The sequence below is a fragment of the Bidens hawaiensis genome, unplaced genomic scaffold, assembly GCF_021521415.1.
Source record: "Bidens hawaiensis isolate Kalapana, Puna unplaced genomic scaffold, B.hawaiensis_p1.1 tig00012999_1, whole genome shotgun sequence".
Classification (NCBI taxonomy): domain Eukaryota; kingdom Viridiplantae; phylum Streptophyta; class Magnoliopsida; order Asterales; family Asteraceae; genus Bidens; species Bidens hawaiensis.
Genome location: NW_027492089.1, coordinates 39,246 through 66,731, shown reverse-complemented (window position 1 = coordinate 66,731; position 27,486 = coordinate 39,246). Strand labels below are relative to the sequence as shown.

Here is a 27,486-nt window from a genome sequence, read left to right as displayed (position 1 = left end):
GTTGAATGTCTAATTCACCATTGCCATTTGTTGTTTTATATTAATCCGAATACAACTCATTGTTAACTCTATCACCTAGATGTCCTTCGAGCCGGTCTAGGTGAGAATCGAACATACGTCTCCACTTTAGGAGGACAAGCCTCTTATCACTAGACCAACCGACCTAAACAAAATAATAATAACAATTTAAATCCATAAAAAATAATAATTTACGTCAAAGAGTTCTGCTCTTGTGATGACACATCGACTATCAAGTGTAAGCCGTCGGTATGGTTTCCCATGGGAACGCTCAAGTCAAACTCTGAAACCAGCGTGGACCCAGTTAAGACAACATAATATGGCCAGTGTGGAGCAACGGGCTCTCCAAATTGGAGATTGCGGTGACTTAAAAGTTAAAACACAAAAAATAAGAATAATATTATTATTATTAATCAAATGGCTTCCCACAAACTTTCAAAAATCTGGTAAAGATTTTCCGTTATAATTGCAACTAATTTTACCTATATCCTTCTCTTTTCCCACCATTTTCGTTCACCTGTAATGTTCTAATTTCAATCTGTAATATTCATCCCCATCAACCTCTTCCATTATCAAAGGTACATACATACATTCATACATACATACATCTCTATATTATTAATTTATAAACACTCTTATCATATACATATATATACATATATACATATTTAGGTTAGGTTTTATCATATCAAATTGTTGTGATCTATATTGTGATTACAATTATTATTATTATTATACATGATATGATTAATCCACATGAACCATAATTGCATGCATGTCTCTTTGTGTGCATATATGAATGCATGGCTAACAATAACCCTAATTCCAATCAACCACCTTACCCTTACCCGTACCCATACCAGTACCAGTATCCATACCAATATCCCTATCCTTTCCCATACCAATCACCGCCGGGCGCACCACCACAACACCCTCCTCAACCCTTCGTATGCCAGTATCCCGGATACATATATCCACTTTCTTCTCAACCAAATACTCATGATCAAAGTGTTGATGTTGATAGTGTGCCCACTATGAACACTCGTAGCATTGATGACACGTCGTGTTTATTGACTAGTTCCGAAAATAAAAAAGTGTCTCACAATCATCATCATCATCATAGTGCTTCTTATCCAAGTGCTTTCACAGGCTCTTCTTCTCATATGGGCTCACTTGATTCAACTCAACTTGTTGCTATACAACATCACGCGTCGTTAGATCTAGCCAACCATCAAAACTACCAAATCGTGCCGTTTGGGACACAGAAAAAGGCTTTAAAAGTTCTTTTGTTACATGGGAATCTTGATATTTGGGTGCACGAGGCGAAGAACCTTCCGAATATGGATGTGTTTCATAAAACAATGGGGGATGTTTTGAACAAGTTTTCCGGGAAACAAACGAGTGACCCCTATGTGGCGGTTGCTATAACGAGTGCCGTAATTGGAAGGACTTATGTGCTTACAAACAGTGAAAATCCCATTTGGAATCAACATTTTAGTGTACCGGTCGCTCATCATACAGCTGAAATTCATTTTCTTGTTAAAGATAGTGATGTTGTCGGGTCACAATTAATAGGAGCGGTTGCTATACCGGTTGAACATATATATACAGGGTCGAAAATCGAAGGTCTTTTCCCATTAATAAATGCAAATGGAAGACCATGTAAAAATGGAGCAAGTTTAGCACTTACTATGCAATATATACCAATGGCAAGGTTGAGTTTATATAAAAACGGCGTTGGGGCGGGCCCACAATATGACGGTGTGCCCGGACTTACTTCCCGTTAAGTAAAGGCGGGAGGGTTACTTTGTACCAAGATGCACATGTGCCGCATAAAAGTCTTCCGGATGTTGAGTTAAGTGATGGCACACATTATGTTAATGGGACATGTTGGGTTGATATATTTAACGCGATTACTGATGCAAAACGTCTTGTTTACATCACCGGATGGTCTGTGTGGCATAAAGTGAGGTTGGTTCGTGACGAGGAGAATGAGCCGGTGTGTGCGTTGGGAGATCTTTTGAAAATGAAATCGCAAGAAGGTGTTAGAGTGTTGCTTCTTGTTTGGGATGATCCTACTTCAAGAAACATAATGGGGTACAAAACAGTAAGTTTCTTTGTTTCTAATGTTAATTTAAGCTTGATAATAACTATGTGGCAAAATGGATGGTTTGTATAACAAATCAACGCGGTTCGGGTCAACGAAGGTAATTGTTTGGCTTCTGTTTAAACTCATCAGCTTGCGTTGACCCGAATCACCTTTTGTTAATAATTTTTTTAATAAAATTAGTGTGTTAAATATGACTACAAAATTTTACTATTTATGAAATCTTACCTTTGAAGAAGCGATTAGAAGGTTTTAAGCGTTAAAACTAAACTTTAACTCGTTTATTTTAAGCTATATTTTTAACCTGTGTGATCTACAATGATCAGTTAGTTCCTAAGTAATATGTTTTTTTGAACGGAGTAAACTGTGGTTTTTGTCCCTGTGGTTTGTTCAAATCTGCGGTTTTAGTTCAATAGTTTCAAATATGCGGTTTTCGTCCTTGCGGTTTCATTTCACTTGCAATTAAACCCGAATTCACTAACCCCGTTAAGTTTGATCGTTAAACCCATCAGCATGCCACTCACGTGAGGGGCAGGGCTGTTTTGTCCCTTTTCTCCCCAAATAAACCCCAGTCCAAATTCACAAGGCCCCTCACGTGAAAGGTTGGGGTGTATTTGGGAAAAAAGGACAAAACTGTCCCTCAAATGAAGGGCACGCTGATGGGTTTAACGACCAGACTTAACAGGATTAGTAAATTCGGGTTTAATTGCAAGTGAAATGAAACCACAGGGACGAAAATCGCAAATTTAAAACTATTGGCATTAAATCGCATATTTGGACAAACCATGGACGAAAACCACAGCTCACTCTTTTGAACGGCTGCCATGTCTAGTATGGTATATAACAAATAAGGATATGATTATGTACAACATAAGATGATATTGTTAACTGGTGTAAATGAGTTAAAATCTTCAGGACGGACTAATGGCAACTCATGATGAAGGAACTCGACGTTTCTTTAAACACTCTCCCGTGCAAGTACTGCTTTGCCCTCGTATGGCTGGTAAAAAACATAGTTGGGTCAAGAAAAAGGTACCTTTAGAATATTAATCTAACTAGTTTTATTTACTCCCAGCTTCATAACTATTTATATACATATTTTGTTTCATAGGAAGTCGGAACGATCTACACACACCACCAGAAAACCGTGATTGTAGATGCTGACGCTGGAAACGGTAGAAGAAAGATCATATCTTTCATAGGTGGACTTGACCTCTGCAACGGGCGATATGATAATCCACAACATCCGATTTTTAGATCTTTAGAGACCCTACATGCACAAGATTATCATAACCCAACATTCACGGTAATCGAAAGTTAAAAATGAAAGATTGAACTACGGTTTTCGTCCCTGTGGTTTGTCCAAATCTGCGGTTTTGTCCAATAGTTTCAAATTTGTGATTTCCGTCCCTATGGTTTCATTTCATTTACAATTAAACCCGGATTCATTAACCCGTCAAGTCTGGTCGTTAAACCCATCAGTGTGCCCCTCACGTGGGGGGCAGTTTTGTCCTTTTTATCCCCAAAATACACCTCAGCCCCTCACGTGAGGGGACTTGCGATTTAGGATTGGGGTTTATTTGAGAAAGGGACAAAACTGTCCCTCACGTGAGGGGCACGCTGATGGGTTTAATGGCCAAACTTAACGGGTTAATGAATTCGGGTTTAATTGCAAGTGAAATGAAACCGCAGGGACAAAAATCACAAATTTGAAACTATTGGACTAAAACCGCAGATTTGGACAAACCATAGGGACGAAAACCGCAGTTTACTCAAAATGAAGTATGTACAATTTACATGAAGAAATATGGAAATTATTAAAGTTTTGGTATTTTTCGTATTAGGGGAGTGTTAGTGGTTGTCCAAGAGAACCATGGCATGATTTGCATAGCAAGATTGACGGGCCTGCAGCGTATGATATTATGACCAACTTTGAGGAACGATGGGTAAAGGCGTCAAAGCCACGAGGCATAAAGAAACTGAAGACTACGACCGATGCTTTGCTAAAACTAGAAATGTTTCCGGAAATTTTGGGTCAAAATGATCAAACTTGCTCTAGTGATGATGACCCTGAGGAGTGGCATGTACAGGTAAATAAGATAAATAAAAAATAGAGTTAGTAACTGCGGCCCGTTTACTTTAAATGAATAAGAAGCACACTGTTTTTTCTTTTTTTTTTTAATAATATGCATGATATAATTATGTTTTGTGCAATGCAGATATTCCGTTCGATTGATTCAAACTCTGTAAAAGGATTTCCAAAGGACCCTCAGGAAGCTACTGCCAAGGTGCTGATATAAATCATTTTATTTTGGATTTCAAGGGTATATTTATATTTGCAAAAAAAAAAAAAAAAAAAAAAAACATTAATACTTTTTGAAAACATAACATTTGTGTGAAACTGTGAATATGTGATTAATAAACTTGTTGGAACAGAATTTGGTTTGTGGGAAGAACGTGTTAATCGATATGAGCATACATTCTGCATATGTAAAAGCGATCCGTTCTGCACAACATTTCATCTACATTGAAAATCAGTACTTTATCGGGTCGTCATACAACTGGAAATCTTACAAAGACTTGGGTAAGCAACATTCTTTTAATGTTATATTATCGTTCAGTTATTTTAACTCAACGGATTATTGTTAAAACATATAGGTGCCAACAACTTGATTCCAATGGAGATTGCTCTTAAGGTTGCTAGTAAAATTAGGGCCCACGAACGGTTTGCTGTGTATATTGTCATACCTATGTGGCCCGAGGGCTTCCCCACAGGTTCTGCAACTCAGAGGATTTTATTTTGGCAGGTATATTATTATTGGGATGTTATATTCAGACATCAGCATGTCAGGGCCTATATAACTCGTATAGGCCTATAGGACCTAATGTCTTGTATAGAGACTGAGGCCTATACGACTTGTATAGGCCTATACGGATTGTATATACGCCTAGTATTGGGTGTTGTCCAAGATTCTTGCCTTGTTATACTCTGGAGGACGTAGCCAACTTATCGTATAAAAAATAACAAAAATAGGGTGTTTTTTTAGAATTTGTTATAAAATCCCATTAAAAGTTAAGAGTTTTGATTCTATTCTAAAGCATAAAATTAATAAATATATGACGTCTTTTAAGACGTTGTGCCATCTGTATAGGCCTACGCGAGTCGTATAGATGGGACCTGGCGTCTGGTTATAAGGGTCTAGTGTATGTATAGCGCATGCCTTATTATTACATTCTTTGACTTCAATTTTGAAAGTATTAACTAATGATAATTTGCAGAACAAAACAATGCAAATGATGTATCAAACTATCTACAAGGCTTTGGTGGAAGTTGGTCTTGAAGAAGCATTTTCGCCGCAAGACTATTTAAATTTCTTTTGTTTAGGGAACCGTGAGGCGTACGACCATATTTCACCTGGCCTTAGTCCTGATGCTACTCCTCAGGTTAGCCACCTTCTATTCAAAAGGGGGTTGCGGCGCAACTTGTTGCCTGTTTGCCTGCCACTTTATTGTAATCGCTTTGTTGTAACTAATTACTATTATTAATCTTGAAAAAAAAAACAAAACATTATATTGCATTTAACACGGTGAACAAATAGCTGCTTTTGATTATTTGTAGGGGTTGGCACGTAAATACAGACGTTTCATGATCTATGTTCATTCAAAAGGCATGATAGTGGACGATGAGTTTGTACTTATAGGCTCTGCAAACATAAATCAACGGTCTATGGAGGGAACTCGAGATACAGAAATCGCAATGGGGGCCTACCAACCTCGTCACACTTGGGCTAAAAATCTCACCGATCCACGAGGACAGGTAACCAGTCGTATATTATTGTTATAAAAGTTTCACACTTTTTAACATGTGAAATGACATGAAAAATGTTATGATGGTTTTGTAAGATACATGGATATAGAATGTCTCTTTGGGCCGAGCATCTCGGCACATTGCATGAGAGCTTCTTGAAGCCCGAATCGATAGAGTGCGTGAGACAGGTTAGATCCATGGGTGAAGCGAATTGGAACCAATTTGCGTATGAAGAAATAAGTGAAATGAAAGGTCATCTGCTGAAATATCCAGTCGAAGTTGTTAGAAGTGGTAAGGTGAAATCTCTTCCGGGATTCGAAAGCTTCTTGGATGTAGGCGGTCAAATCATCGGGTCGTTTCTTGGTATTCAAGAGAATTTGACTATTTGATAAAAATGAGTTTTTGATTTTTGTAAAGAACCAACTTTTAGTTTATAGATTCTTTGTTGTTGCAAATAATTGACTTCAAATATGTATATGATCATAACAAGGAAGATTTACACTACAAAAGCATTACAAGTTTGAGAAAAGATTTGTTTTATCTATTTACATATATATTAAATTTTAGCACTTTAAACGAGCAAAATCGATAAAAAAAAACTGTAAGACATAATGATTAAACAGGTTAACAGTAACAATAAGTGTCTCGTGTGTTTATAGCTTATGAAATTGTTAGCTTAATAGTTGATTTAAATATCAAATGATAAAAACGCCAATGGTCCTTGGCCTAGTAGCATCTGATGTTTATTCTCATCAAAGTTTGAATCCCTTTAAGTATGCAATAAATATATTTTAGAGTACGTTTAAATCTTTTTTTTTTAAATCATCTATAAAAAACAAACCTTTACTACTTAAGATAACATCTTAAATTCGCTCGATCTAATTTTACGCTTTTGTCTAGCATAGTGTACTTTTTTATCCCAGTCAATGTCATGCCATCGGCACATCCAAAACATAATCTAATTGGTTAGCAGAGTATTCGAGTGGTCCATTAGGCTTTTTTTTGGCAACGGCTCTTCAGTCGCCAATTAAAATACGATAGCAACAAGATCAAAAGTATAAAACTTCTTTTAAGAAACTTATTCATGCGACATTCATCTTTTCCAAGTTCCAGTCAAAAACACAATCTGTGACTAAGCTAATTCTGCATCTTTAGCTGTGATTATTCTCAAAAAAATTTACATTCTTTCGAAAACAAAATGCACAAATGAATTGTATTAATAATCCTCATTTCGAACCGCCAAAAATGATACTTACAGGCGTGTCTAAACTCTAAAGTCTAAACCTTAAAAGATCTTGTCAATGCTGGAAGAAAAGAACCAACTGCTGTGACATCATCATTCATCTGCAATACAATTAACATGTTATTTTTAGAATTGTTATCCACAATTTTATACACAATATGCAAAAAATAATAATAATAATAAAAAAAAATAAAAAAAAAAATTATCTGTATACATTAACCGCTCTAGCTTCCAGGATAGATCATGTGCTTTCAAGTTTCAACGACCTTCGGTCCAACGAACCCCTTGCTTTACAGGCCCGTATTTCTTGATATGTCCCGTCAAACGGGACCCACATATCATTATATCAAAATCAAGATTACTTGTTTCAAACGTATTCAAACACTCATGTTTTCAACCAACGTTACAGACGTATGTGGATTGATACGGTAACCTTTTTCCTCCATGACATCAGCGAGCTCAGAGCATTCGTTAACCAACCCGTGTTTTAACAACCCGTCAAGAAAAATCTTCCACGCGACTTCATCCGCGTTGTATTTGTACCCGTCAAGCAACCCACAAAAAACCTCTTTACCCTTTTCACGCTTTCCTTCATCGTACAATCCACAAATCAACAACTTATACGACTCTAAATGTGGTAAAAACCTATGGTCAACCATACTGTTTATTAAAGTCAACGCTTGGTCAAACATTCGCAAGTAACACGAACAGTTTACTAAAGAAGTGTATATATGCTCGTTTGGAACGAGCCCGTTTGTTAACATATGACGAACCAATCTACACGCTTCTTCAAGTCGATTTTCTTTGCATAGTCCAACAGTCAACGCTTCAAAAGTTTTGACATTCGGTTCACAACCCCGTTTGACCATTTCTGTAAACAACTCGAACGCGGTCTCTAAATCCATTAACTTCCACACGTTACCAATATTTAGATCCAAATTTTCGAATTTTATGTTTTCCCTTTGTTGCAAGACTAAAAGATGCTTCACTATTATAGCATACGTATGATGCGACGGTTCACATTTTGCATCCATCATACGTTTTAAAACATCAAAAGCAGAATCTATATTTCGTGCACGAAAATGCGTATCGATGAAAACCGTATACGTCGCTGTATCGGGTTCTACGCCTTTCACGATCATCTCATTCATCGTATCTTCCGCTTCTTTGACCATCCCTTGACTGCAATACGCAAGAATAAACGAAGTGTATGTACAAACGTCGGGTTTCAGTCCGGACGAACCGATTTCAATAAAAAGCTTACGAGCATCGACAAAATCGTATCTTTTTAAAAACCCTTCAATCAAAATTGTAAATGTAGTGAGTTCCGGTTTGAACCCGATTTTTATCATCTTTCCTAAAAAAACTAAAGCTTCTTGAATCTTGTCGTCTTTACACAAGCCGTATATCACCACATTATAAGTCCAAGAATTCGGTAAGCAATCGTTAATAAACATTTTGTTAAATAAAGTCAACCCGTGGTCAACTTGCCCAATTTGGAAATATCCATTTATAAGAGTCGTGTAGAGAATTTCATTCGCTTTTAACCCCTTCACCTCTAAAGAATTTAACAATTCACGAGCTTCGTCTACACTCCCTCGGTTACATAATGCCTGTATAACCGCACTATACGTCCACTCGTCAGGATCAACACCGTTCTCTTTCATTAAACCAATCAACCTATAAGCATTATCGACATCATTATGCTTACAATATCCGTGTATTAGCAAATTATAAGTCACAACAGTCGGTGATAGTTTCATCGTCATCATCTTATCAAGTAAAGCCATAGCCTTGTGAATATTATCGACTTTACAATATCCACCAATCAACTCGTTGTAAGTACGAACGTTCGGTTTTACTTCTTTCTTTTCCATAATTTCAAACATCTTGATCGCATCTTCAACGTTTCCGTCCTTACAATATCCATCAATCAAAGCATTGTACGTCACCACGGACCCCACCACTTGTTTCTCTTCCATCATGTCTAACAACTTTCTTGCTTCGTCTACCTTTCGTTCTTTACACAATCCATCAATAAGAACCGTGTACGTGTGAGCATTCGGCCGACACCCTCGTTCACTCATTTCGTTAAACAGTTCCCATGTTTTCGTCATTCTACCAACCCTACTTAACGCAGATATTAAAACCGTAAACGTATGAACCGTCGGGAAGCAGTTATCATCTCCCATTTGACGAAACAACCGTAAAGCTTCGTTAATCCGCGTCGCTTCACAAAACCCGTGTATTAGATTCGAATAAGAAACGTCGCTTCTTCGACACCCTTTCTTAACCATCGCATCAAACACGTTATACGCACTATCAACGTCTTTATTCCGACAATGCCCTAAAATCAACGACGTGTACGTATGCGTATCGGGACTAAGTCCCGCCTGCAAAATCTTATTAAAATACACCCGGGCCACATCAACTTTCCCTAACTTACAATACCCATTCACCATCGTATTATACGTATAAATATTCGGCATAATTTCATCATCCAACATCTCTAAAAACACACATTTCATCTCATCAACCATCGAAAACCGACACAAACACATTAACAATGTATTATAACACCTAACACTAATCTTAAACCCACAACCATTCAATTCCCTCAAAACCCCTAAAACAAACCTGGCATCATGTTCGGTCAAACACGCCTTGACCATCGAAATCCGGGTCTTTTCGGCGGCATTCCACGCGCGATTGTTCACCAAGATTCTCAGCAATGATGCAAAGGACTCAACAGAAGGGTTGAATCCGGATCTTTGGGTGAAAAGATTGAAAAAGGTGAGAGCTTTATGGTGTTCAAGATTAGGGTTTGTGTTGAAAAGATGGGTGATTTGTGATGGGGTTATTGATGGGATTAAAGATTTGAGATGTGGGTTTTGGTGGGTATTTGGAGAAGAAATTAAGGTGAGTAAATCAGATGTAAAGTCTTGGTTTTTATGATTATTATTATTATTATTATTATTATTATTATTATTGTGATGATGATTAATGGGTGATGGTGAAACAGAGGAGTGTGTGAAATTGATGGTGAAATGAATTGGGTTTTTGGGTTTGAGTTTGAGGATGAATGTTGAACGTAACATCATCCATGTAATAATAATAATTGGGTTTGAGTTTATGGATTCATTTTGAAGGTCTGCAGAAAATGGTTTGCAGCGGCAGGTGAAGAAGAAGAAGAAAGGGGGAATCTTGGAAGAGTTTTTGGGCTTTGTGAGTTTTTATGGGTTGGGCTTATATTTTCATCTCATGGGCCCAAAATGCCATTTGAACTTTTTAGTTAACTAAATGATTATAATTGAAAAGTAGATGTGTGTAGTGTACACGTGCACAAATCGGGTTTTTTTTAAACCTGGTTTCGGGTATAGAATTAGGTTTGAGAATGACCAGTTATTGGTAATTCCTGGGTTGGGTTTAGGTCCGAGTATTGTCTCTAAAAACTATACCCTGTGTACTTGGTTTGGGTCAGATATATAACTGAGTATTCTAAAACCGGACATTTGAATACCCTATTATAAGGTATTGAAAAAACCCAATTTTCGGGTTTTTCCTGGCTATTTTTCGGTATAGATTGAGTTTTTTAAGGGACTGCACTTTTTATGGTATTTTTCCGGTATTTTTCGGGTAATTTTGGATATAATTCGGGTATTGGAAAAACCCGGTTCAGGTTTTCGAATATTACTTGGTACAAATCGGGTCCGGTTCCGAGTACGGGTTTTGATACTGTAGGTTCTGATACGGGTTCGGGTAGTAAAATCTCGAAAATATAAAAACCCGGTTCATGTTTTTTTTGTGCACCTCTAGCGTGTACAGGTCGGTTTATGGGCCTAAATTGGTTCGATTGAAAAAAGGTTCGGAATTAACGTAATAGATACCCATAATATTTTTCCTAAAACTAAATAGTCTGTATAATCTTATTAATTAACATTGACGAAGGTGATTTAGACCGGGTTTTGGTATCTACTCCTTGTCTTATGGTGTATTTAACAAAAACAAATACTAATTAACTCTAATTTACTTTTATTTAGTGTTATAGAGTAAATTATTAAGTTTTAAAATACACTAAGCATGATGAATGCATCAATTTTTCAAACAGGTTGTATGATTTAATAAGCTTTTCAACACATGAAATGAACTAATATTGATGTATTATTGGTATATTTAAAAACAGCAAATATATATTTTATAATTCATAGTTTTGGCTTGGGATACTTACACCTCTCCGACGGCATGATCGATGATAGGATTTTATGAAAACGTAGAATTAAAGTTAAGAATTTTTGTATAAAAGTTATGATTGTCATTTGGGAACTTAGTTGTGTGCTTTGGATGACCATTGCATGTTTTATATTATTTGTTTATAATATTTATTTATTTTTTGAATTTTTATCTTTTTTTATTATATGAAAATTAATAATATACTTATGGTTTGATGATAAATTGTTTCACAAATAAATGAGATGTTATAACCCAGTTTAAAAGCTATATGGGTTTGCTGAGACCAAAGATACGTTTATTTTTTACTACAAATTGTTTTTTTTAATTATAAATAATATATATCCTTCTTTAAATAAATCATATATTAATTTTTAGTATATCCCTACTTTATAAGATTATTATATAAAATATATGGTGAGATTAGTTTTTAATTTAATGAGATGTTATAACCCGTTTATGAAATATATGGGTTTGATAAGACTCACACCCGTGAATTCGGGTCAAATGCATGAGAAGCCTCCATCTAAAAATCAAGCAAATCTGGTGACTCCAAAAAAGGGGGGAGCGACCACATCGCGACACCTAGAATTTTGGGTTTTCGTTTATATATATATATATATATATTATATATACACACACACTAGTTTTTATCTCTCGTATTACGGGGGTTGTTTTACATTTCTCGTTTTTAATATTTATATATTTTTTTTGGGTTTAATTTTATTTATTTTAATGATATTTATAATATACTTAGAGCTTGATGATAAAAAGATTTCACAAATAACTAAGATGTTATAACCCGGTTTAAAAGTTATATGGGTTTGGTAAGACTTAAGACCCGCTAATTTTTTTTACTATAAAATTGTTTTTTAATTATAAATAACTTTTTTTTGAAAATCATATAATAATTTTTAGTATATCCTATTTTATAGGATTTTACATCAATAATTTGGTGGGAATAATTTTTAATTTAATGAGATGTTATAACCCGTTTAAGAAATATCTGGGTTTGGTAAGACTCATACCCATGAATTCGGGTAAAATGCATGAGAAACCTCCATTTAAAAATCAAGCAAATCTGGTGACTCCTTAAAAAGTGGGAGCGACCACATCGCGACACTTAGGATTTTTGGGTTTTCGTTTATATATATTACAGATTAAGTACAGTGTTCTAAAGACTCGGGCTTTGCCAACTGGCTACCAACCTCTTACGCTATTTTTATTGGTGGCTTGATCTAACCTAAACTTTTATTAAAAGAAAATCTATCTTTCACATTTTTTAACGTTCAACGAATCCTTCAAATAGCTACTAGCTAAATTCATCACATCCGGATATACTCGTCTTTTGATCCGGGGAAAACTCTTACATGAGGCCAACGCCCATGAACACTCGTTCAACGGCACAACAATGTGATGAGATAAAAACTCGTTCAGTTTAAGGATCTAACTAGTGAATGTCACATACTCCTCAGTCTTGTCTAGTTTCTCATCATCACCCTAATATTGCTAAAACCAAATGTTAAAACTAAAATCGAACATGGGTCACATAAAACACTAAGTCTCTTCCATAATAATTCACCACAAGCTCATCCGTTTCTCTCTCCACCTACCTAACCTAAATCAACTCAATAGTTTACACACATACACAACCTAAGTTTTTATTAAATAAATGTAGGGCATGGTTATCTTTTATTTTATTAAAAGTAATAATTTTATTATAACTACTAACTTATTTTATTTAAAAAAAAGTTATTTTTTTAAATATAAAAAATTAAAATGTCAATATTTATTTTATACATTAAAATATACTTTCTTGAACAAACACAGTTTTTAATAAAATTTATACTAGGATGTTATAAAAAACTAAGTAATGCTTTGTTATTTTTTTATTTCAGTTTAAGGGATTACAAGTTTTTTAGTAATTAAATATTAGAGAAGTAGTTAAGAAAAAAATATATATATATAGATGTAACTATATTTTGATAAGTGGCATGAGAGTTGAATAAACTTGTAGATTTTTAAGTTGTTCAAACAACTAGGTTGTTGCGTTTGTTCTTTTTTATTTTTATGAAACCAATATTAGGTTGAAAAGTACTAGTCTTAACTTTATATATAGATGAGACTAAAGTAGTAAAGTTCTATCCTTAGGTGACTTTCACTTAGAGTATCTATAACGGTGGATGTTTCAAACTGCCACATTAGCTCAATATAATATTTCAAACTGCCACCTAGCAAGTTGGGGTGATGGAAGTGGATGTTTTGATATTATCCAATCGCTCTTTAACCAACCGATGGATATGGGCTCCAGAGCCGATGAGGGCTCCTTCGGGGGTGATCATTCGAGGGAGGGCCTCAATGCTAAGCAATGTATTCAGAAAGTTGCCGATGGGCACTTCACGGCCGCAGTTAAAGTTTTGTGCTCTTCGGGTGTTGTTCCTCTTGGTGACGCTACTATGAAAGCGTTGCTTGATAAGCATCCCCTCTTGCCCCCGCCCGCCTTGCCTGATGCCTTACTCTCGGTGGCCCCTTTGGTTGTGGACGTTGAAAGTGTCCTAGGGTGTATTAAATCGTTTCCTAAAGGGACTTCATGTGGTAGAGATGGGCTTAGGGCCCAACATATTTTGGATGCCCTATGTGGGGAAGGATCCGCGATTGTCGTGGGGTTGCTTAAGGTTATCACTGAGGTGGTTAACTTGTGGTTAGGGGGGAGATGCCCTGTTTCTTTGGCGGAGTTTGTGGCCTCGGCCCCTCTAACGCCACTGCTTAAGCCCGACAATGGGGTTAGGCCTATTGCCGTTGGCGCGACTTGGAGAAGACTTGTATCCAAAGTGGCTATGAGGAGTGTTGGGAAAGAGATGGCAAAATACCTTGGTGATTTTCAATTCGGGGTGGGGGTCTCGAGTGGAGCGGAGGCGGTGCTTCATAGCGGGAATAGATTTCTTAATATGTTCCACTCGGATGGGTCGTTGGCTTTGCTTACAGTAGATTTTTCTAATGCCTTCAACCTGGTGGATAGGACCACCCTCCTGCAGGAAGTTCGTGCCAGATGCCCATCTATTTCCCTATGGGTTAATTTTCTTTACGGACAACCTGCAAGGCTATATGTAGGGAATGATTGTATCCAGTCAACTATTGGGGTTCAACAAGGCGATCCTTTAGGACCCCTTCTCTTTGCTTTAGCTTTACACCCCCTCATTCATCAAGTACGAGATGGTTGCAAGTTACTTTTCCATGCATGGTACTTAGATGATGGCACGATTATAGGAGACGCCATTGAAGTGGCTAAAGCCTTGGATATAATTAGATCTAAGGGGCCAAGTTTAGGGCTTGAGCTTAATATTAAAAAGACAGAAGTATACTGGCCGTCGTGCAATGGGGTAAAGGCAAAAGTAGGTTTATTTCCTATAGGGATTGGGAGACCGGAGTTAGGGGTAAAACTTCTTGGAGGTGCGGTTAGCCGGGATGCTGGGTTTATCAGTAGTTTAGCCATTACCAGAGCTTCAAGAGCCGTGGAACTAATGAGATGTCTTACTCGTCTGCGTGACCCTCAATGTGAGCTTCTCTTGCTTCGCTCATGTATGGGGGTGGCTAAAATGTTGTTTGGACTCCGAACATGTCAGCCTATGTTTGTTAAGGAAGCTGTCTCTGTTTTTGACAAAGGGCTTCGAGCGGCGATTGAGGATATTGTGGTATGTGGGGGTCCGTTTTTTGGGGATTTTCAATGGAGACTAGCCTCTCTCCCTATCCATTTCGGTGGTTTAGGGTTATATTCAGCTGAGGATGTTTCCACCTATGCTTTCGTCGCCTCGAGAGCACAATCTTGGAAGTTACAGGACCACATTTTGCGTGATTGGGTTGGATTCCGATTTTGGGTGTGCGATGGATTATTTGCACAACTCTATTCCCGATTTTGATCTTGGCGGGTTCGCTAATAAGGACACTGCCCCCCCTAAAGCCCAAAATGCTTTGGTGAGTGCCCTTTATAGTAAAACCGTCCAAACTCGTCAAAGAGCGGTATTAGAATGTCTTCAGGCTCCTCATGCTCAAGACTTTTTGACTGTCACCCCAATCGAAGGGTTAGGCCAGCACATGTCAGCAGTGGAGTACCGAGCCATTCTTAAATATCGTTTAATGATCCCACTGTTCCCAGTTGATGAGCCATGCTCGGTCTGTCGTAAGGTTTGTTTAGATAATTTTGGTGAACACGCGATTCATTGCAAAGAACTCCCTGGGTTCAAATATAGACATGATTTGGTCAGAGATGTCCTTTGTAATGTGTTAAAACGGGCGGGAATCTCGGCAAGAAAAGAGGCTCCTGTGAATTTCTTGTCGGATCCACGTGAAGGAAGGTCTACTCTCCGACCAGCGGACATTCTTGTGTTTGGATGGGCGGGGGGGGGGGGGACATGCTTGTGTGGACCTTACTGGGGTGTCCCCTCTTGTCGGGCTTAGGGACACCGGGTTTGTTGCTAGGCATGCCGTGCTAAAGGCAGAAGCAGGAAAATTGCTAAGCACGAGAAGGCGTGTGTGGAGAATCAACACGCCTTCATTCCTTTTGCTTTTGACACATTTGGGTCTCTTGCCCCCGATGTTGTTGCGTTTCTAAAAAGAGTTCAGCGGGTCGTGCACAGTAACTCGTCGACACCGAAGAACGATAACTTTGTTTTCAGTAGAATCGGTTTTGCCATTCAAAAAGGGGTGGCGTCGCAGCTTGTTGCCCGCTTACCTGCCTCTTTATTGTAATTGGAACTATTTTTAATATAATTTAACTCTTTGAAATTTAAAACATCAATTTTCTTCTACAACACCACTCGTCCGTTCATGTTAGAGTTTGATGCAGTTCCGGATGAAATATGCCGAACGAAAGTCCGGACTCTATCCACAACGCCACTCATCCATTCACAGAGCCGCATGGGGCATAGGGCGACCGGCCGGGACACTTAACTTTCAGTGGCAAAATTTTTTTTTATATATATTTATAAAAACAAATATATGTATATTTAATGTTTTGCCCTAATTATGCAATAACTAGTTTTGTCTAGTAGCAAAGGGGTATTACTCCCAACAAAAATGTTATAGGTTTTAACTTACTTGAGACATTTTTAAGCTTAATTTTATACAAAAAACTTTTTACACAACCTATTTAATTTGTAGCTAAGTAAGCCTATTTAAAAATTTAATTGTTGAAACAAAACAAAAAACCATCTACATAAGGCCTAAAATTTTTTGCTTATATTATTTCGTTACTCGTTAAAGTCTAAGGTAGCGTTTGGTATGCAGGAATGACATGGGGAATTGAATGATTAATTGAGTGAGAATGAAAAAAATGGTGTTTAGTTGTTCAACGGAATGAAATCATTCATTACACATGGAATCTCATTCCATCAAAACCATTCTTTCCCACCCGTGTCCCATTCTTTTTTTTTTTTCATTTCATTCCTTCACCATACTTTCTCAACAACGCCATCACCTGATCACCACCACCTCCTCCTCCATCGCCACCGCCGCAACCACCTTACCACCAGCGCTACCACCTCCATCGCCACCTGACCATCACCGCCACCACCAATGTCGTTGTCGGACCCCCACCACCTGATCGCCACCACCGTTGTTGTTGCCACCCTACCATCGCCATCACTACCATTTCTACCACCGCTTGACCACCCCCAACTCCACCCCCGCCACCACCACCACCTCCACCATTACAACCACTGCTTATGCTGGTTGACCACCACCACCGTCGACACCGCCATCACCATTTTCGTTGCCGGAACTACCATTGACATCGTCGCCATTGCAGTTTTTTTTATTTTGGTAAAGAAAATAAATATATTTTGAGATAGGAGTGTTTATTATTTCTCTTTCATTCCTACAATATTTTTTGGATACCAAATAACATAAAGTAATAATTAATTTCATTCTAATAGTTTAACCAAACAAAACAAAGAAAATGTAATGATCCATTCAATTCATTCTCCCATTCCATTCCCTCTTCTTTCCATTACCTCCAACCAAACATACCATAAGAGTCTTTTTATTTCAGCTCGGTCGGGACATATAAATTCTCAGAGACGACCATGTCTATTCACGTTGGGGTTTGCTACATCCGGACCTCCAATAAACACCCGGCATGTTTACTATATATGCCGACTTAAATCAATGGTCTTTTTCCATAGACATGTTCGAAATCAAGTTTATTTTTGTTAATATTTTGATCTGTTCTTTTTTGTCAATGTATTTTTTCCAAGTTTTTTTATATTGATTGCATAAAATATACAGTTTTTGTTATACTTGTATTTAAATTATGTAAATGATAATTTGAACTTTATAAAGATTTAAAAAAAAAACCAAGTCATGTGAAACTCATGGCACTAACTTTATACAAGTATTAAGTTAGGAAAATTATTACTCATTATGATCTATGATATTCCAAATTGGTTGGCAGTAAATCTGACATGTATGATGCATTCTTAACTTCATTTACAGGTAAGGTTAAAGTAGTAAACTTTCAAGGTAATTAGTACCTATATATGTATCATCCCTGAACCAACCCAATAGTCCAATACCATAACCAAGCACTTGATTATAAATAATCCAACAAGGCAATAACGATCCTAAACCCTCAAGTCCGAAAATGCCGCAATTACTAGATCAAACCCAAGGCAGCATCAAGGCCACTAAAGATCACTCGGATATTATTGACTCGATTTTTGAATCGGGTATTGATGCAACTGCCACTTCCCCGCTACCTTCACCAATCCGAATCCCCAAAGTTCCAACAACGGTGGGCCAGTCAAAAGACTACGAGAAATACTATGTTCCAAAAGGTCGTCTCCATTGGTCCATACCATTTTTGGAACCCGAACCTCAAGGCGGTCCAGAATCTCAAGCCTCGTTTCACAATGAGGCTCCTTTCAGACGACAAGGACACCCTAACAAGTTTGTACAATAAGCTTTGTGAACCACAAATGGTGCAAGAGTTAAGAAACTTCTATGAAGAAAACTCGACAGCCGAGTTTAGCGATATGGAATTCGCTAAGATGATGTTGCTAGATGCTTGTTTTGTTTTGTATTACATTAAATATATATTTGGTAAAGATTGTCCAGAGTTAAATAATAGGCAGATTAAGTTTGCTCATCTAGATTTGTTATTGATGGAAAACCAGATTCCCTACAAAGCTCTAATAGAGGTGGTCCAGTTGACGGACATAGCTGCTCAACTTTCGTTAGAATATTTCATATCTGAAAGCAATATTGTGACACTAATGTGGCCGAAAATGAAGCGTTTTAGTCCTATTAGATTTAACTTCGATGCCTGTTATGATCATCTTCTCCAGGTTTTTCATTGTTGTCTCACTGGTGTAGAAGATTCCGAGTATCATGTTTTTTTTCCAAAATCACGAATGGTGCAGTTTTCGCAATGCTAGTGAGCTTGCACATATAGGGATTCATTTCCAGCCAAGTGGGAGGATGTCGTTGTCTAGCGTTAAGTTCTCTAGAGGTTGGTTGTGGTTTTTAGCGAATGTAAAACTCCCTCGAATAAAAGTGAATGGTTCCACCAAGCATATAAACTTGATAGCATATGAATCATCCTTACATGATAAAAAGAGGCATGGGTCACATCGTACGTATGTCTACTTGATTCTCTAATTGATAGCCCTGAGGACGTTAAGATTCTTATAAAAGCTTGGGTGCTTGAAACGTCTTTAGGCAACGATAAAGAAGTCGTGCAATTATTCAATGAAGTAGCCAGTGAGTTAGTTCCAAATAATAGGGCATATGCGGAAACCAGGGTCATGATACAAGTACATAGTGAAAAGACTGTTTCCTGCCCACCTTTCTACCAACTTTACTCCCAACTGAAGAGTAATTATTTCAGGAGCCCATGGGCGGTTTTTGTACTTCTTGGAGCTTTGTTAGGTCTTTTTCTTAGCGCTGTTCAAACTTAAGTCTCACAGGCGAATGTGATAATCTCTGCAAGTCGTTAAGGGAGAATCATCACTTATAAGAGGCTGCAGGTCTATCTATCGTTCAATGCTTATTGTATGTTCTTTTGGTGTGTGTTGTTTGATTTGAGTGTTGCAAGTCCTATGTAAGCTTGGTTTTATAATAATGTAACCATGAAGTCAACTATGTTGCTATCATGAAAAAATAAAGAGTATGCTATATATGTATGTGTGCAACCATGATTGGTAAAATAATGAAAATATGTTTATTATTCTATGGTGAGTATATTTAGTTATGTTAATCGATTTATCATCCATGTAATGAACAGGTTCGAGTTACCGATTCATTTCTTAGAGAAAGGGTGTCTGCAAATGGGGTTTGCAGCGGCACACGAAGAAGAAAGGGGGAATCTTTAGGAGTGTTCACCAAATCGAACTTCGAATATTCGATTTATTCAAATTTTTATAAAACATAATTTATTAAAACTTTTAAAAGAAAATAGAAACTGATTTGGTGGTTAAAATTATTATCTCCACCAAAACTAACAACTTAACAAAAGATTGTAATACCATTCGCAATATATTTAATATTTATAGCTTGCCTTAAAAAATAATTTAACCCATAGTAAACAAACATAATGACATGAAAAAAAAAGTTATAAAATTCATGAAAAAAGAGGTTTTCGAACCATTAACCTTAAATTCTTAAAACCATATCAGCTTAGGGCTGTTCACGAGTCTAGCCCGAGTCTAGCCAGGTGGTTTCGAGCTCAAGCTCGAATTAAACGAGGCAACTCAGCTAGGCTTGAACTCGATTTTGAGGTTAAACGAGCCTAAGATCGAGCCAACGAGCCAAGCCATATCCCGAGCAGAGCCATGGTTGATATTGGCTCGGTTACAAAAATGACTCATCTCAGCTCAGATTGTTTCAAATCAAGTTTTTTTAGCTAGTTTAGGGGGTGTTTGGGATTGCTTTTTAAAAGTGCTTATGGCTTTTTGGAGAGGCAAAATATCCAAAATGCCCCTCCAAAAGCACCTAAAAGCTCCAATTGGAGCTTTTAGGTGCTTTTGGAGGGGCATTTTGGATATTTTGCCTTTCCAAAAAGCCATAAGCACTTTTAAGAAGCAATCCCAAACATGCTCTTAATTCAAGCAAATCAAGCGAGCCACGAGACCGAGGTGCACTGGAATTCATCATCTAAATTAACAAACCTACTATCAAGATTGAAGATACTTAAAAATAAAACATATCGTACTTAAAAGAACAAGATCATTCATGAACCAACATCATAATTAAAACAAGATGGAACAGATGGTACACTACCTGATCAAAAATCTTCAACTGGTGGTGTTTACAAGCTTTGCACGTCGAGTCTGCTCATCAACATCCACTCGCAGCCCAAGTGTGGTCAGCTCAGGCAAGTTGACTGAACCTTGAACTTCCAGTTCACTAACCACCCGTTGATTTTCCAAATTTCCTTCCAATAAGTTCCTCACACCCCATATACCCCACTCCCGCAAGAACGGATTTTCATCATCAGTGACACACTGCTGCAACATTAAAAGAATCCCATTTTTTTCTCTTATCTCATCTTGAACATGCTTCCTTTTATAAGCACAGTTCCCAATAACCGCAACAATATCCCTACGGAATCCTATATAAGGGCATAGTTTACCTAAATAAGTTGTAGAATCTTGATTCTCATCACGTTTTAATGTCTTCCTAATTACTGTCGGTGGCTCAAGATCACTAAGTGAATCTAAAAGCATTTGAACCAACCCTTGTGACAATAATGAATTAATAATATCCACATGACCATCAACTGCACAAATATCTCTTAGTATGCAAAGAGAATATCCAAGAGCGTTAATGTCGGGAGAATCAGTAGGAAGACTCGACTTTGGCCGTGAAATACAGTTAAGAACGCCTAAACTGGTTTTTAGAATCTTGAAAACATCTAAAGCAAAAACCTTGGAAGGTGTGATATGTTCTATTTGCTCGTTTACCATCTCAGATAAGATATTTAATAAAAAAGACCGATCTTGATGTAAAAGCCTCGAGAAAAAAGGTGTGAAGTAAGGTTCTTCAATGCATGTTCTTGAAAGAATCAGCTTTACCCAATCTTCTCCAAAACCGACGGGTACAAATATTTAAAAGAAATTGTTAAAATAACGACTGGAGTATCAAATTTTGGTTCTGAAACAAAAATATATACCTGTTGAAGCAGTACAAACAAGTTCCACTAGAAGAGGCAAAACATGGTCCGAGCACAACTGGTTAAGCCGTTCTTGGTTCTCTTCAATACAAGCATAAATGATCATACATAAAGGGTCACAAATCTCTTTCTTTCTAAGCTTTGCAATCTCAATAAACCGCAGAGAATAGATATGATTCCATACGACACTTTGATGTTCTCTTCCAGCTAATGAAACATTGGCCAAAACCTGTAATCCAATTCGAATCATCGCATAATTTGAATCATTAACAACTTCTTTAGAGCTGATTATATTCGAAACTATATCAACTCCATCATGTTCAATAAACGAGTTCTGATTTCGCAACTCTCCAGCACATAAGTTTCTCATGAGTTTCAGAGCTAATAAAAGCGTGCCACCACAAGAAGGATAAGATAGCGATATGCAGAGATGAAGTGTTGTGTTAATCATATTCTTGGAAGCAAGATCAGAGCGACCGTCACTCATTCTAGCCAATTCTATTAAACTCTTCAAAGATTCATCTAAAGTAGATGAATTTGCCACGACCAAGAAAGACTGAACGATGTCTGCAGGTACAGCATCCATTTCAGCAGCCAGTGATTCACTTATTTAGCCTGCAAAAGAGAATTGCAATACGTAGGCCTGTAAACAAACCGAACGAACACAAACATATAATCAAACAAATTTTCGTGTTCATGTTTGCTCATTAAGAAAACGGGCATGTTCGTGTTCGTTCATGCCCGTTCGTTTAAACCTAAACGAACAGTTCACGAACATATACGAACAAAAACAAACTTAAACGAACATAGTATAACATTCATAAACGAATGCAAATGAACATAACTAATCAAACACAACCAAGCCTCTTTATATGTGTGAACCCTTGGCTTGGGTGGGCTAAAGTGAAAGTGCACAAATTTTGACGTCATTTTACTAATCTCGTGAAAATAACGTTAAAAGTAGCGGAAGGTTAATCAGGCATCATGTGGTGGCGTTGATAGACAAAAGACAATGGTATATGCACCAGTCGGCCGATGTCCCGATGGTTGAGTGTTACGTGCCTTATGTCCAAGGCTTGATGCAAATCTACTATCGAGCCGGGGGTCTCACCGGATGCAGCCTCTCTATTCCTAAAGGGTAGAGGTAAGGCTGTCTATATCTTACCCTCCTCAGACCCTACCACAGCTTTGCTATTGGTGGGATTACAGAGTACGATGATGATGATGATTTTTATCTTTATATTTATATTAAGTTATTAACACAACTACTTAAGTGTTTATTAAAATTAAAGAACGTAAATAAACGGACATAAATGAACGAACAAAACGTGTGTTCATGTTCGTTTGGTTATTAAATAAACGAGCATAAACGAACTTCCGGCCGAACAGTTCATGTTCGCTTGTAATAACTCTGTGACGCATTTCATCGAACACCTTGTATGCACCAGTTTCAAGAGTTCTTACAGAGCAATAACATAACAACAGAAACACAGATGGAATAATATAAAGACTATAATCATAAATATTAGGTTAAAACATGAACAAACTAAAAAGCTACATGCTTTTTTAACAATTTTACTCAAATTAATGGTTTATAACTTTATATATTACAAAATTAAAAGCTAATTCAGATAATTAGGTTACCGTAATAATCAAAACCGAGAGTTGAGCAGAGTCGACGGAGCTTAATCTTCAGTTGTCGAAGAACGAATACAAATCGAGGTCTGGCAAGGGTAGAGGTGTAAACGAGCCGAGCTGAACCCGAGCTGACTTTTAACTTACGAGATCTCGAGTTGGGTTCGTTTCAAACTTTTTTTTAAAGCTCGAGCTCGGCTAGAGAGTTGTTTTTTGAAGCTTGAATTCAGCCGGTTATAATGCGTTTATTATTAATTTATATATGTTTTTTGTATTATATTTACATATTTTGAAGAAAAATTTAAATGAGCCTAGCTCAGCTCGAGCTCGTGCTCGTGTAGTATCTAAGCGAGTCAAAATTCAGACCAAACTCGGTTTTGCAGTGTGAAACCAATACATAAAAGACAAAGACAAATTTAAAAATATACAATGTTCAACTAACCTAAACGAGCTTCCTACGCGAGGCTCTTGCTCATGCTTGATAACTAAACGTGCTTTATTTGAGGCTTGAACTTAAAAAAGCTCGGCCCGGCTCGTTTCGAGCTATTTTTCGATACGAACTTGAGTAGCTCGGCTCGTATGTACCCGTTGTATAATTCAACGTGACACTAATTAAAGTATTTAATATGTGTCCTTATCTTCACCATAAAAGTTGTCTTTATCTTTACCAACTTCTACCATTTCACTTCACTTGAACCGCATTACTCACTCTCTTCTAGCTTCTACTCGGTCCAAATCCAACCTTCTCGGCAAGCATTTGATCTAACTTTGGCTTATTTGATTCACATTTTTTTTGGGCAATATAAACGATATTTCAAATAAAAGGATTCAATTATAATAAAGAGGCAGGTAAGCGGGCAACAAGCTGCGCCGCCACCCCCTTTTAAATAGCAAAACCGATCCTACTGAAAATAAAATTATCGTTCTTTGACGTCGTTGAGTTAATGTGCACGACCCGCTGAACTCTTTTAGAAACGTAACAGCATCGGGAGCAAGATATCCAAATTCACATTTAATCTTTACTTACCTTTTTGTTTTGCAACTATACAAAGATAAGGTTAGTAAAGATTTAAAGAGTAAAGATTATTAGTTTCATAAAATTCCGTAAAAATGAATCTGAAAAAGGGATATTGGATTTTAATAATTATAGTTTTAACATATTGGTCGGTGTTAAGGCAGACTTAAGAAATATATCAGGATACTCCCAACTTATTAACGGAGACTACTCTATTTCTTTTATGACGTGACAATCACTTCTTTGGTTGTTTCTCATAGGGGTGAGCATGATAAGAGTCGGACCCTTGAAACCCGGTTACCTGACTCATAAAACCCTTAATTAGACCCGAATAAATAATATAGGTAGAGTAAAGGGTATTTAAATTTCATCTTAAAGGGTAAAAGGGTTTCAAGGGTCCGACCCTTTTTCAAACCCTTGACCCTTTTACTAGATAGATATACATTAGATTCATGATTAATATAAAATTTATGAGAGGTTTGTATTTCATATATGATTCATCAGAAATTTTCAACTACTAAGAAAAATAAAAATAAAGGGTCATGCTACTAAATGGAAACATATATATGAAATCACTGAATTGTTCTCTACAAGTAATTTTTGAATGTGAATATTGCTTGTATCAATTCAAATGATTGCTAAACTTTCGAAGTTAAATTTTACTATGTTATTAAATGAAAGTATAATTGTTCTATGATTCATATATTACAGTCATTTATGAGATATGCAACTTGTAAATACAGAAAAATGAAATGTGATTACCGTCTTAAAGGGTAAAGGGTTGGACCCTTGAAACCCTTATTTATACCCGACCCTTTTATTGGTTAGAGGGTAGGGTCTCGGGTCCAAGTTTCTTCCTAAAAGGGTAAAGGGTCCGGGTAAGGTATTAGATAAAAGGGTCGGGTCTTACCCTTTGAACAGTCCTAGTTTCCCACCTTTCTCAATTACGTAATCAACATACCGGGATACTAACCAAATACTAACTTAGCACCAACAACACATTAATTGATGGGATTAATACCAACAAATGTCACATCTTGATTTCATGTAGGGTATGCATTTATTTACTATGTAGAGAGATATATCTAAAGATACTTTGTGGAAGTATTAACATAATAACATACGATGACATAATTCTAAACCATCACATATGCAAATCTTTTATTTCTTGAAATCAAGTCACACCGACGACAAAAAACACAGCACAACACAACACGTTACAACTCAAGTCGATTACATAAAGATCACACAACTTTAACCATGCATACGGATTGAAGCTTAGAACAACACAACACAACACAACACAACACGTTACAACTCAATCCCTATTGATCTATCATCTAATCATCAATCATTTTCATATTATTAAGGGGACTATTAAAAGCTTGAAAGTCACAATACTTGCAACTTGATGGCACGATAGAGCCATTAGCCAAACGTTGAAAGTTATTATGATTAGTGTCTGCTGGCTTCGTATACTTTCGTGAATCACAACAGAATTTATGACATCATCGTCGGGAAGGAAAATAGAGAGAACATCAAACCCTTGAAGAACTTGAGGGTCCACGACCGGGTAAAGAAATGCACGAGCACCATGTGCACTCCTTAGCATGAGAACGGCACCAGGGGCCATATACTCAGCTAAATGTTGAATAACCTTAGTTTTCTCGTGGATATCCATTCCCACCAACGCAGCCAAGAAAACCACGTCACTCTTTCAACTCATCGGTCACATCCATTATGTCAGTAGTGTGGAAGACCATTCTTTTGGACAAGTCATCATCATATGCAACGAGACGATAAGCCATTGAATTTGCTAGCGAGTCAATGTCATAGTTGTGAAAGGTTGTGTTTTTGAGATGGTTAGAGGCCAAGACAATTGAGGTGAGGGGTAAGGGGCCAGATCCCACAAATGCTGACACGTTTGGGGGCTTGTGACGTGGCAGAATAGTGTTGGTTAAGGATGTTATACTCGAGCCTGCTAAGTTTGAGGTAATTTGAGTAGTAAGGAAATACGTCGAGATGGTGAAGAGGATTTTTAAACGAGCCTAAAATGGTGGAGAAGTGAGCTTCAAGATGGCCCTCGGCCTCACCACATAGTTTAATAAGCTTAGACGTAATTTGTTGAATATTTTCCGGGAGAGTGGCTATGTTGATGGAAGAGCGAGGGATGCATGCGTGGACAAGCTCGGTGAAGAGGTTGTTAACGTCGTTACAAGGTTTGAGCGTTTCAAGCTTCGAAAGTTTTTCATAAATCTCGCAAACTTTCTTTACTAAGGTGATATTATCTTGGAAGGATTCCATGTCTAAGAAACACAAGAATTGATTTGGTTACAATATGTTGGTGTAGAATTGTTAAGAGACAGTTCATTTTTATATATATGCACACGTGGGTCCCACATATTATTATTATTAAGAAGGGATGAATCTTGCCTGGTTATTCAAAGCTTCAATGTTTTATTTATTACCATTGTTGTTTGATGCTAAAAACTATTATGTTTTCACATTTTCTTGTTCACACTATATTCATATATATTACTAATATACACATACACCTCTAGCTAGCAACATATTATATTAGTGTCAACTCCTAGGTGAAAACGAATTAACAATACTCGACGCTGACCTTAAACACGTCATGTTGATGAACGGTTCAGCACCATCGTTGCGCCCAAAAACAGTCGTATTTAGAGGTTAATAAAAAAACATGTGAATATATGTAGGTGTATTAGCTAATAATGATAATAATATGTAAGACTGGTCACTATGGTGAGGGGCTTCGAAGCCACTCCCCAGTGTCACGTCAGCGTCACGTGTGCACTGGGGGCTTCAAAGCCCCTCTCCAAAGATGCCCCTCAATGGTGACGGGGCTTTGAAGCCCCTTAATTTTTTTTTCTTTTTTAATTTAATAAAACTAACAAGTTAATATAAAACAAACTAAATAATAAAAATCAAACTTAATTAAACTAAAATACATAAAAAACATACAAATAGAAAAAAAAAATACAACTAATTTTCGGCGTCCGAGTCCTCGTTTGCGTATTTTGCCATTATCCTCTCTTTCTTTTTCTCCAAAAACGCCCGCGTGGCCGAATCTAAATGCGAGAGATCCTTTGCGAGGAGCTTGAAGTCCTTCTCTCATTGTCGTTCCGATTTAGCCTTCTTTCTTTCTTCATGCATGGCTTTGTATTCCGCATGCATCGCTTTTCTTTCTTCGTGTATTATCTTGAGTTCCTCTTTCGAGTGTTTTTTTCCTCGCGAAACTCTT

At 37.2% G+C, this 27,486-nt stretch overlaps 2 protein-coding genes and 3 pseudogenes across 3 annotated transcripts; 2 read left to right on the top strand and 3 right to left on the bottom strand.

The window, feature by feature from the left end:
• The first annotated feature begins 821 nt into the window (after nt 1–821).
• Nucleotides 822–6,483, top strand: LOC143542846 (phospholipase D gamma 1-like; annotated as a pseudogene). Its single transcript, XR_013136966.1, has 10 exons — nt 822–2,125; nt 3,041–3,157; nt 3,237–3,431; nt 3,970–4,215; nt 4,345–4,413; nt 4,562–4,709; nt 4,784–4,932; nt 5,405–5,569; nt 5,745–5,942; nt 6,029–6,483. The product of XR_013136966.1 is annotated as a phospholipase D gamma 1-like (transcript).
• Nucleotides 6,484–7,553: 1,070 nt separating this feature from the next.
• LOC143542875 (uncharacterized) lies at nt 7,554–10,277 on the bottom strand. The gene has a single exon (XM_077035347.1). The coding sequence runs from the start codon at nt 10,275–10,277 to the stop codon at nt 7,554–7,556; it is 2,724 nt and encodes a 907-aa protein (XP_076891462.1).
• Nucleotides 10,278–18,374: 8,097 nt separating this feature from the next.
• LOC143542844 (putative UPF0481 protein At3g02645) lies at nt 18,375–19,414 on the top strand (annotated as a pseudogene).
• A 1,126-nt stretch (nt 19,415–20,540) lies between these two features.
• Nucleotides 20,541–22,328, bottom strand: LOC143542874 (uncharacterized). Its single transcript, XM_077035346.1, has 2 exons — nt 21,575–22,328; nt 20,541–21,496 (listed from the first exon to the last, which is right to left on the bottom strand). The coding sequence occupies exons 1-2, from the start codon at nt 22,152–22,154 to the stop codon at nt 20,691–20,693; spliced, it is 1,386 nt and encodes a 461-aa protein (XP_076891461.1). The 5' UTR covers nt 22,155–22,328; the 3' UTR covers nt 20,541–20,690.
• Nucleotides 22,329–25,558: 3,230 nt separating this feature from the next.
• On the bottom strand, nt 25,559–26,810 carry LOC143542863 (nicotianamine synthase-like; annotated as a pseudogene).
• Nucleotides 26,811–27,486: the final 676 nt, after the last annotated feature.